The 12297-nt window shown below is 35.2% G+C and overlaps 1 protein-coding gene across 1 annotated transcript; it reads left to right on the top strand.

Moving 5' to 3' along the window:
• The first annotated feature begins 563 nt into the window (after positions 1-563).
• Positions 564-9313, top strand: LOC135695420 (sarcoplasmic calcium-binding protein). Its single transcript, XM_065214507.2, has 4 exons — positions 564-1039; positions 5132-5181; positions 5801-6058; positions 7587-9313. Exons 1-4 carry the CDS (start codon positions 994-996, stop codon positions 7893-7895), a joined length of 663 nt encoding a protein of 220 aa, XP_065070579.1. The 5' UTR covers positions 564-993; the 3' UTR covers positions 7896-9313.
• The last annotated feature ends 2984 nt before the right edge of the window (positions 9314-12297 follow it).

Below are 12297 nucleotides of genomic sequence, written 5' to 3' on the forward strand. Positions count from 1 at the left end.
ACTTAGAGGGATATTAACCTCCTTGGATATCAACTTCCAGGGATATCAACCTCCAGGGATATTAACTTCTAGGGATATTAACCTCCAGGGATATCAACCTCTACGGATGTCAACCTCTAACGATATTCACTTAGAGGGATATCAACTTCCAGGGATATCAACCTCCAGGGATATCAACTTCTAGGGATATTAACCTCCAGGGATATCAACTTCCAGGGATATCAACCTCCAGGGATATCAACTTCCAGGGATATTAACTTCTAGGGATATTAACTTCTAGGGATATTAACCTCCAGGGATATCAACCTCTACGGATGTCAACCTCTAACGATATTCACTTGGAGGATTATCAACTTCCAGGGATATCAACTTCCAGGGATATCAACCTCTAGGGATATTAACTTCTAGGGATATCAACCTCTAACGATATTCACTTAGAGGGATATTAACCTCCTGGGATATCAACTTCCAGGGATATCAACCTCTAGGGATATTAACTTCTAGGGATATTAACCTCTAGGGATATTAACCTCGAGGGATATCAAACTCAAGGGATATCAACCCTGTCATTATTTGGCCATGATTGATGTATCATAATCATCATATCTGGGAATCCTCAAAGGTTTGTCTTTAAAAAAGATTTTGCATGTCACAAAGGGCTTCTCGATCATGGATGCACTTGACACCATTGTTAGCCTAATTCAATCTTGCGTCGCATTATAAAAAATTGTCTGATAATCATTTCTTAAGCTTTAAGGTACATTTAAATATATGCGGTCAGTTATTCTAAATTATGCTTGAATGAATCCCCCAGCTTAAAGCCGTAAAATCCTGATTATTGGTCAATTAATCTGTGTCACCACAGTCAGCTGTTCTCAAAGATAGTATATTTGGAGGCAGGCAAACACTCTTCAACATATATGCTTAAAACTTGGGCTTGTCTGATGACGATTTGGTCTTCAACGTTCAATTTTGCAACGATTGCTCTTTGAGATGAGAAACATGTCCAAACTATTGTGTTTTCATAGCACAAGGAAAGGTTTGCTATTTTCACTATTGATTTTACGTTGGTGTGAAATTATTTTTGTTAACCTAACCAGTGTTTTGTTTATCGTGGAAATTCAGGCCAATTGGCTCTGTTGATTTGTGATAAGGACGATGCACAACAAATGCGATGTGAAATAATTATTGCAAGTGCCAAAAGTGCATTTTAGACGCAAATTACACTCGTAGAAATGCAGCCTGCATTTTCTAATCTAGCTGTGTTTTGTTGAAGTAAAGACGTGTAGAAAGCTGCATTTGTGCTGGAATAGCAGGAATCTTCGTTTATGTCATGGTACCAGATATTGCAAAGCTTACAAATATTTCGAGGTTCATAAAATGTCATCAACTTTAGGAGATTTTGTTTCCTTTCGCCTTGTCTTGAAATACTCGCAGTCTGAATTTGAAGAAAGGGCTGCATCAGGTATTGCTTTTGCAATTGTTAAGCTTTTGCAAGTGATGAATTAAGTTTAGTTTGCTGTTTTTCTCAGTTGTTTCCCCAACTGCGTACTCTTAAATGTCTAGATACTGAAGCAAGCACTGGTGTACGAGCAACAAAGAGGTCGCGCTGGCCTACTGTGTCTTCATGACTTGCGCCAGAGTTTTGTCTGACTGGCGGTTAATTCAAACGATTCTAGGGACTGTTATTCATTTCCCTGCCCGTACGCTTAGGAGAATCTTTATGAATTCTTCGATTGTCCAAAATTTAATGCAAATGAACAATAATAAATCGTTCAAAAACAGGAAACGATAACATCCACAGCTAAAGATATTGAGATGATAAAATACAGCTTTGGATGCCTTTCTGTAATCACGAATCGTAGAGATAAGAACTTATTTAACTGTGAAATATTCTTGATACCGAGAAGATTTAGAAATAGGCGTGTCTACTCGTTTATGACTGACAGATCAAACGCTGGTGCGATGGAAAATGGTTTGCAAAACTATTCGATACGAGCATGGAATTTGTATTTTGAGTTTGCATCACTGATATTGAGTTTGTGGCAGTGTGGCTAATTAAATCAGAGTGTTAGCAATGCTGAATTCACCGAGTTTTGCAAAAATACACATGCAGGTGATTATTTTGCGTTTCTTTATCGCCATTTTCAAGAAGAAAAACAATTTGATCGCCCTGAAATCTGGAACAAACGATTCTGATTGAGCCCCAAAGCAACTGATAAGGTATGGAAGGGGGCCGGAGTGTGTTTTCTTCTGCGCCCTCATTTTTTCTCCTAGAATCTTAAAGCTACGTAAGGGGCTAGCCTGGTTGCTTATAGGTCAAACTCAAGGATCCAAACAAAGGTATCTTTAAATTTTTATGTTCCTTTCTATCCACATCTGGCTATACATTTTCTGCTTACGTTTTTCTTCCGACGTCTACATTCTACGGAGTGCCAAACGAAGTTTTGTTGGCCCCTGAAGTGCATTTTTAGATATGATAAAAACCTAACCAGCCGAAGTGAACAGGAGCAATAAGCCTGAAGAAATTAAGTGGAACTTTGTTGCAGCAAGACATACATATGAGAGAGAGGGTTATCGAGAGAACAAATGGAGGAACGAAGAAAATCTAAAAAGGTTAATGTGATTATACAGTCTCTTTTTCCAAAATATCTCAACTCGAAAGGCAATACAAGCAACTCAGACAGTATTTGGTAATTCAAGTTTATAGCTCCAGTCAAATGTCTTCCTGCATTCTTTCTTTGTCCGGATATCTTGATAAAGATACAGTGCAGATCACGATCTAATCTTAGCAAAACTAGATGCCTATGGATTTAGTCGGAATGCTCTAAATTTGATATGTAGCTACCTTTCTGATAGGAGACAAAGAGTGAATGTAAATGGTACATCCAGCACCTTGTGTTACTCAAAAAAAAAATAGGAGTACCATAGGGATCAGTATTAGGGCCCATCCTCTTCAATATCTTTATCAACGATATTTTTATCTAGTGAATGATGCTAAAGTATGCAATTACGCAGACGATACCACGTAATATTTTGGAGATAAGAACCTTAGGATAGTGCCTTTAAAAATTAGAAAAACACACTTCTACTCTCAGAATGGTTCTTTGACAATTTCATGAAACTAAATGAAGAAAAGAGTCACCTTATGATTTTCGGAGCAAAAAATTGTGGAAGTACACTAAATATTGGTGCCTCGCAAATATTAGAATCTGAAATTGAAAAATTACTTGGTGTAACATTAGATTCCAAGCTAGATTTTAATGCTCATACTGATCAACTCTGTGTGAAGCAAACTTTTGATTTTGGTGTTGCCTCTTTGCGCTGAGTCGTCAGAAACAGACTTATTTCGTTGTCTCATTTTTCCTTTGTTTTGATTCCTTTGTTTTGAATCTGTTATACTCGAGACGTTTACACCTTGTAACCCTGTACTGCGTTATTCTCTAGATCACTGCACCATTTTGCACGTCTGAGACCACAAAATACGTAAAAATGCGTCAGTGAGTAGTTGAGTTTCATGAATTACAGCTTGGTGGTATTAAAAAAGCCAAAGAACCTTTTGCAAACAAGATTGCTTTAATTCATTCCAACAGCACTGAAAATCCTCACGGATAACTAGATTATTACCAAAAATCTACTTACACAACTGCCTTATGACGTGGTCTCTCACAGGACATGCTTCAAATCTAAACATCCATTAGTAGAATTGAAGATATTAATTGAAAATCCTACGAATTCCACTAACACTCTTACCTTGATATCTTTGCTTTTACACCTTGAGTAAATCACCGAAAATCATGCAACTTATCTGAAATATGATACATATGTAAGATGCTACTAATTACATAGAGCGAGGCAGAGCAAGGCAAGGAAGCCCAGCAAAAGATGTTTCAACAATTTTGATTCTCTTAAATATATGCATTAGCCCCACATAGTGGAGGAACCTGCTGGAGCCTATGGATGATTCTTCATTTTTAAATCATTCCAATCAAGAGGCGAGATAGCGGGGGGCTAAGGTGCTTGAGCCCCTCTATAAATTTTTAAAGAAACACTTACTGTATTTTCAAAAAGTACTTTTGATAATCCATCTTTTCTATAAAATGGTGGAAATCAAGCCCCCCCCATATTTTGAAACCATTTTCAGCCATTGATTTCAATAATATTTAATTGTAATAGTGTTTTTTTTCTAGGTGAAGACGAAAAAATATGACCTCCTCCTCCAATCCAGTACATTTTTATCAATAGTTTAAAAAACGTGTTGTCTATGTTTGTTCTTAACTCGATTTCTTTTTGTGACCCCTTTTGAGATTCCTTGCAAGCATATGAAATTTCTATGTTTGTCTTTTGCTTCTCGTGTTTTTAATATCACAGTAAAGTCGCATTCTTGATTACAGGCGACGATAGCAGTAGCTTATTGTTCAGGCTGCAGCACTTTTTATAACAGCAAATTCCAGGCTTGTGCTCCAGGTGTTGCAAGTGTTCTAGGTGGTCATTCATCCAAGGATTTGAAGCTGGTGGATTTGAATGCCTAGAATTGCTGGTGTTTTTTAACAATTTTTCATTTGAGGAAGCGCTCTTTTCGTAGCACTATAGTCCCTTAGTTTATTTACTTCATATAATTTTTAGAGCAAGGTCTTAGACAATACCAAGCAACATGACTTTCCATCCACCTCCAAATAAACGACAAGCTTCCTGTTCTCTAACAATGTCAAAGCTATTTTAGCAAGACGTGCGTAAATCAGTGTCATCATGTTCTTCATTTTTGATGACAGTGGTTAGATCATTGATTTACGAAAGAAACAACAGCATCCCCAGAATTCAACCCTGTGGCACTCCATGCTTGACCAATTGGCTTTCAGCTTTCAAATTTTTACAATTAACTGTCTGTCATCATCCATCAGATATGTATTAATGTAGAAAATATTTTAATCAGTGATATTGTAAGTGAGGTTTTGTCCGTTTTTGCAGTCAAAATCTTTCTGTGAACAAACAAATACAAATTCAGTTGATTTTCAAACATTTCTTGCTTGATAAATATTGTCTGTAAACAGTGTAAAGACAAGCTCTGCACTATATCTCATCCTGAAACAAAGTTGACAAGATGATAATATATTTTTATAATGAATCTTAGGAGAGGCCAAGGAATCTTCAGAGGAAAGCGAAGAGACAGCTATCCAAGAGGTCAGCCGATTTTAACAACCCTTGTAAACGAGTGTTGCTAACAGGTTCTCTTTCCCTGGAATAAATGCAACTGGGATAATGCAGATCTATATAATGAAAATGGCACTAAGCTACTGTTGAAACCAGGGTAACGTAACTAGTGCTTGGAAGGACCATTACAATATTCAATATATGCCAGATATCATTCTGTCACTATACGTATGTCCGGGGGGGGAGAGGGGTAAACGTTTATGGTCTAGACAAGCATCCACCCTTACCCTTTTTAGGTATATATTTTTCCTTCCCTATATTTATCCTTCCAAATTTGACCCCTTCTTTCCCCTCTTTCCCCTTCTGAATTATGGCGCTTTTCATTTAAAGTATGCAACAAGGGCCAAGATATGTTTCGAAATGTGGGGAAGAGGGCTTCTGTTTTCTTAGATAAAGTAAATACTTCAGCTTAAAGTAATGTCCTTCAATTACGTATTATGAGGTTAAAATCTAAGCACTTGCTGGCATCAGTATTTTGTGAAAAGGGGGGTTTAAACCTTCTAGCCCCCACTATCTCGGCCCTTTATATGCAAATATATGAGAAGCCAATGCATGATTAGGCTTTAAAGGAGGAATCTACTTTTTTCAGAAGTACAAATGGGTAACAGACATTTCTCCAAAGCCGTCCGATCTCTGGATTCAGAAAGCGGTGACTCTGTTCAGTCGGTTTGATCGAGATGGGGATGGTTACCTTAGTAGTAAAGACATAACCATCTACGTCAATGCTTTTACTAAACACGGTTGTTTGACAAGGGAAAGAGCAAACCGGATGCGGGACAAGACGCTCAGTTTCTGGAAGCTCCTGAACAATGGTGCAAAAGAAGTGGCACTGGCTGATTTTGTTAAGGTGATGACGGTTTCTCACTAGCCGGAATACACCGAGCTTGTTTCTTGACTGGGTGCTGTTCTACGATTTTATTGGCTGGCGCCACTGTGCGCGGTGCGCAATTAAAATCAGTCCGACTTTCTGTGTGCAGGGCGTAAAATTTTTCCAACAATAGAAGCAGCTCTAATCCAGCCCGGAATGTTCTGCCTAGTGGAAAACCGCCTTAAAAGCTTTAGATACTTGTAATTCAGCTTGTCATTCATTGTAATCAAGCATAAGCTTGTAATTCATTGAGCTTTGAAGACATCACCTTCAGAAGAGAGAATAGAAGGGGGAAGAGAGAAGAGAAGAGAAGAGAGAAGACAGACAGGAGAAGAGAGGAGAAGAGAGGAGAAGAGAGGAGAAGAGAGGAGAAGAGAGGAGAAGAGAGGAGAAGAGAGGAGAAGAGAGGAGAAGAGAGGAGAAGAGAGGAGAAGAGAGGAGAAGAGAGGAGAAGAGAGGAGAAGAGAGGAGAAGAGAGGAGAAGAGAGGAGAAGAGAGGAGAAGAGAGGAGAAGAGAGGAGAAGAAAGGAGAAGAGAAGAGGAAATAGAAGGGAAAAGAAGAGATGAGAAGAGAGAATAGAAGAGACAAGAGCAGAGAGAAGCAAGAAGACAGAAGGGAGAAGAGAATGGAAGGGAAGAGAAGAGAAGAGTGAAGACAGACGGGAGAAGAGAAGGGAAGAGAAGAGAAGAGAAGAGAGAAGACAGAAGACAGACGGGAGAAGAGAAGAGAAGGGAAGGGAAGGGAAGGGAAGGGAAGAGAAAAGAAGAGAAGAGAAGAGAAGAGAAGAGAAGAGAAGAGAAGAGAAGAGAAGAGAAGAGAGAAGGCAGAAGACAGACGGGAGAAGAGAAATGGAAAGCAAAGGAAAGAGAAAGGAAAAGAAGGGAAAAGAAGGGAAGAAATGAAGAGAAGGAGAAGAAAGAGATCAGAATAGAAAATAGAAGAGAAAAGAGAGGAAAAGAGAGGAGAAGAGAAGAAGGAAGAGAGAGGAGAATAGAAGAGGCAAGAGAAGGGAGAGGCAGAGTGAGAAGGAGAAGAGAGAAAGGCGAAGAAAAGAGAAAGTATGAGAAAAAGGGAATTAGATGAGATAGGGGAAGAGAAGAGAAACAAAGAGAAAAGAAGTGAAAGGTAGAGAAAAAAGAGAAGAGAAGAACTGAGAGAGAGGAGAAGTGAGAAGAATTAGAGAGGTATCAGTTTCTTTCAATCCAATTTTTTGCTAGAAAAGGTAATAGAATACAGTTTTGGCAATTTTAATTGATTTGAGGGGATGGAGGGAGGATGGCTAAGTGCAGCTGCAGCCAGCTATAAACGACCTAGACTTTAATGCTCATATTAAATTGAATATTTCGAGCATCATTATATGAAGGAATTGCCTGAAAAAGTATCAGAATAAGCTAATTCTTCTATGAGACAGAATTGACAAAACGTGACAGAAAAGCAGACACAAGTCATCTTTTCGCGGGATTGTGCAATAACGTACCTATCTTTTGAGAATAAAAAATCTTTCAGTCTAGGGTACCATCTGGAAAAGAGATTGATATGGAAAAGGTGAAGAAGAATCTTGAAGATGCCGCCACGTTGATGTTTTACTCAATAGATGCAGATGAAGACGGCACCTTGAGTCTGCAGGAACTGGTCCTGTTTTTCAAATGCATTGATGTGAAAGAGTCCTTTGCGCGAGAAATCTTCGCAACATTGGACCTTGATAAAGACCGGAAGATAAACAGAGGCGAATTCTTATTTGCTTTCAATGACTACATGCACAACGAAGAGGAGTCTCCATGCAAAGATCTCTTCGGGCCATTGGCCACGATTTAGATGCTTCATCAAAAGGTCACCAAAGAAACAAGAGGTTGACTTGAAATTTGCTATCAAAACTTGTTCAAGTTAAGTAGCAGCATTGTTTTTAAAGATGCCATTCCAGGTATCAATTTGCATCAGTATTGTTCCGGTAATAATCCCAAACAGGAACCTGAAGAATGATTCGTCTTAACAATCTTGTTTTGGGATTCTTAAATTTGGATCCCACAACCTGAAAGAGCATCATGAAATACCTCTAAATGTTCAAGGACAGTTAAATTTGTTATAAGTTATTATATTTCCCCCCACACCACTGTAACTTGGTCCCGAAGTTCTTGCATCAAATGTGATCAAAATCAGAACACACTTCGAATATTTTGGGAGGATATTTTATGCTGTTCTTTCAGAATTTGGTCAAAATGTTAAAATTCTAAATTTAACTATACGCCGATGACAAAGAATGCGAAAATAAATTACTATCTTTGGCCGGAATAAAGTAAATTCATCTAAAAATTTGTTTTGTTTACTTATGCCTTAAAAGAAGAGAAATTTATGACAAAAATTGTTTAAATACTGCTTTTCATAGATATTTATACAGCCCATAAGCCAATGTCTTTTTCCATCAATTTTTTTGGCAAAGTCAATTATACTTCTTACAACCCTAATAGTTTCATTACGAAGTATTCAACAGTTTTTGGACTTCAGCATTTACCTATAGAATTATCTTGCTCATTAGGTTCCATTATCTCAAACTTCATCTTATTTGAAAAATGTATTGGGACATGATTCAAAATATTTTTATTATCCATGGAAAAGTGATTGAGTTGTGTAGCTGTTACAGCTATATTACCACATGTGACACAGACGTGAAAAAGGGGTAAAATTTGAAAAGATTAGATTGTGGCAAGGCATCCAATATGATATTCCCTAGAAATTCCTTAATGATTCGCTTTATGCAAAGGACGCAGATAAAGTCGTAATAGTTTTGAAATATCATTAAGTATAAAGAACATAATTTTGTCGAGCCAGATTTGAAAAGGTCTAATGAGTTTCATGGACTGCCTGATATTGCTCGATATTCCTTATTATCTCATACACTATCAATTGAACAGATTTGCTCGTAAAGGGATGACACCCACACTTACCAGTGCCAAATAAACTACAATTTTTCTTTACGTTGCAGTCTAACACTTTCTGTCTTACACTGAAATCGTCTAAGGGGTCAGCAGGCTGCAAAAGTGTTAATTTGCCCAGTGCACATTTTCTCGCCTGGAATATTGTCATCCCTTGCCCTTTATCTAGTATTTCCTTTTCGAAGCAATTATAAATCGAAGCAATTTATTAGTATTATAACTGTGATTAAAACCTATAATCTATACAATACGAATGTACTTTTACTGTTTTTCATAATAGATTGTGATTCAACTTCACTTCTATTTCTGTATACACTTTATAGACTGTACAAGCTATCATTCCGTGCACCTCTTTTGTGGTTCTAAAATTTGGAAACAAGTACATAAACCTTTGCCAAAAGTCCTAATCTTAAAAATGAAAGAAACAGGGCTGGTTCTTGCCTTCTTAGAGTTCGTTCTTAGCTTTTTGATTCTTAGACATTCCAAACATTTTATCAGGGTTGATCTTTGTTTTCTGAGAGCTTGCTTTTATTTTCTAAAAGTTTGTTTTGTGTGTCTTTCTGTTTTCTTACACTTTGCTTATGCTTTTAGAGTTTGCTATTCTGTTCTTATAGTCTGCTTTTGTAGAGTTCTTTTTGGTTATTTTAAACTTCAATTGCTTTTTAGAGTTTGCTTTTGATATCTGAGAGTTTGCTTTTGTCATTTTAGAGTTCTTTTTTATTCTTATAAAATTTGCTATTGTTTTATAACTGTGCTTTTGTTTTTTTTTGCTTTTTAGAGTTTGCTTTTGATATCTGAGAGTTTGCTTTTGTTATTTTAGAGTTCTTTTTTGTTCTTATTAAGTTTGCTATTGTTTCATAACTGAGCTTTTGTTTTTTTTGCTTTTTAGAGTTTGCTTTTGATATCTGAGAGTTTGCTTTTGTTATTTTAGAGTTCTTTTTTGTTCTTATAAAGTTTGCTATTGTTTCATAACTGAGCTTTTGTTTTTTTTGCTTTTTAGAGTTTGCTTTTGATATCTGAGAGTTTGATTTTGTCATTTTAGAGTTCTTTTTTGTTTTTATAGAGTTTTCTATTGTTTCATAACTGAGCTTTTGTTTTTTGCTTTTTAGAGTTTGCTTTTGATATCTGAGAGTTTGCTTTTGTTATTTTAGAGTTCTTTTTTGTTCTTATTAAGTTTGCTATTGTTTCATAACTGAGCTTTTGTTTTTTTCGCTTTTTAGAGTTTGCTTTTGATATCTGAGAGTTTGCTTTTGTCATTTTAGAGTTCTTTTTTATTCTTATAAAATTTGCTATTGTTTTATAACTGTGCTTTTGTTTTTTTTTGCTTTTTAGAGTTTGCTTTTGATATCTGAGAGTTTGCTTTTGTTATTTTAGAGTTCTTTTTTGTTCTTATTAAGTTTGCTATTGTTTCATAACTGAGCTTTTGTTTTTTTTGCTTTTTAGAGTTTGCTTTTGATATCTGAGAGTTTGCTTTTGTTATTTTAGAGTTCTTTTTTGTTCTTATAAAGTTTGCTATTGTTTCATAACTGAGCTTTTGTTTTTTTTGCTTTTTAGAGTTTGCTTTTGATATCTGAGAGTTTGCTTTTGTTATTTTAGAGTTCTTTTTTGTTCTTATTAAGTTTGCTATTGTTTCATAACTGAGCTTTTGTTTTTTTCGCTTTTTAGAGTTTGCTTTTGATATCTGAGAGTTTGCTTTTGTTATTTTAGAGTTCTTTTTTGTTCTTATTAAGTTTGCTATTGTTTCATAACTGAGCTTTTGTTTTTTTGCTTTTTAGAGTTTGCTTTTGATATCTGAGAGTTTGCTTTTGTTATTTTAGAGTTCTTTTTTGTTCTTATTAAGTTTGCTATTGTTTCATAACTGAGCTTTTGTTTTTTTTGCTTTTTAGAGTTTGCTTTTGATATCTGAGAGTTTGCTTTTGTTATTTTAGAGTTCTTTTTTGTTCTTATAAAGTTTTCTATTGTTTTATAACTGTGCTTTTGCTTTTTTAGACTTAGATTGTTTCTCAAGGTTTGCTATTGTTATCTTTAACCTTGCTGTTGTCGTTTTAAAGTTTTTTTTGGTTAATTAGAACATAGAGTTTGCTATTGCTTCATAACTGAGCTTTTGTGTTTTTGCTTTTTAGAGTTTGCTTTTGATATCTGAGAGTTTGCTTTTGTTATTTTAGAGTTCTTTTTTGTTCTTATAAAGTTTGCTATTGTTTCATAACTGAGCTTTTGTTTTTTTTGCTTTTTAGAGTTTGCTTTTGATATCTGAGAGTTTGATTTTGTCATTTTAGAGTTCTTTTTTGTTTTTATAGAGTTTTCTATTGTTTCATAACTGAGCTTTTGTTTTTTGCTTTTTAGAGTTTGCTTTTGATATCTGAGAGTTTGCTTTTGTTATTTTAGAGTTCTTTTTTGTTCTTATTAAGTTTGCTATTGTTTCATAACTGAGCTTTTGTTTTTTTCGCTTTTTAGAGTTTGCTTTTGATATCTGAGAGTTTGCTTTTGTTATTTTAGAGTTCTTTTTTGTTCTTATAAAGTTTGCTATTGTTTCATAACTGAGCTTTTGTTTTTTTTGCTTTTTAGAGTTTGCTTTTGATATCTGAGAGTTTGCTTTTGTTATTTTAGAGTTCTTTTTTGTTCTTATTAAGTTTGCTATTGTTTCATAACTGAGCTTTTGTTTTTTTTGCTTTTTAGAGTTTGCTTTTGATATCTGAGAGTTTGCTTTTGTTATTTTAGAGTTCTTTTTTGTTCTTATTAAGTTTGCTATTGTTTCATAACTGAGCTTTTGTTTTTTTGCTTTTTAGAGTTTGCTTTTGATATCTGAGAGTTTGCTTTTGTTATTTTAGAGTTCTTTTTTGTTCTTATTAAGTTTGCTATTGTTTCATAACTGAGCTTTTGTTTTTTTTGCTTTTTAGAGTTTGCTTTTGATATCTGAGAGTTTGCTTTTGTTATTTTAGAGTTCTTTTTTGTTCTTATAAAGTTTGCTATTGTTTCATAACTGAGCTTTTGTTTTTTTTGCTTTTTAGAGTTTGCTTTTGATATCTGAGAGTTTGATTTTGTCATTTTAGAGTTCTTTTTTGTTTTTATAGAGTTTTCTATTGTTTTATAACTGTGCTTTTGCTTTTTTAGACTTAGATTGTTTCTCAAGGTTTGCTATTGTTATCTTTAACCTTGCTGTTGTCGTTTTAAAGTTTTTTTTGGTTAATTAGAACATAGAGTTTGCTATTGCTTCATAACTGAGCTTTTGTGTTTTTGCTTTTTAGAGTTTGTCTTTTATATTTGAGGGTTTGTTTTTGTCTTTTTAG

This window comes from Rhopilema esculentum, chromosome 2 (genome assembly GCF_057945365.1).
Source record: "Rhopilema esculentum isolate cy_ngs chromosome 2, ASM5794536v1, whole genome shotgun sequence".
NCBI classification, from domain to species: Eukaryota; Metazoa; Cnidaria; class Scyphozoa; order Rhizostomeae; family Rhizostomatidae; genus Rhopilema; species Rhopilema esculentum.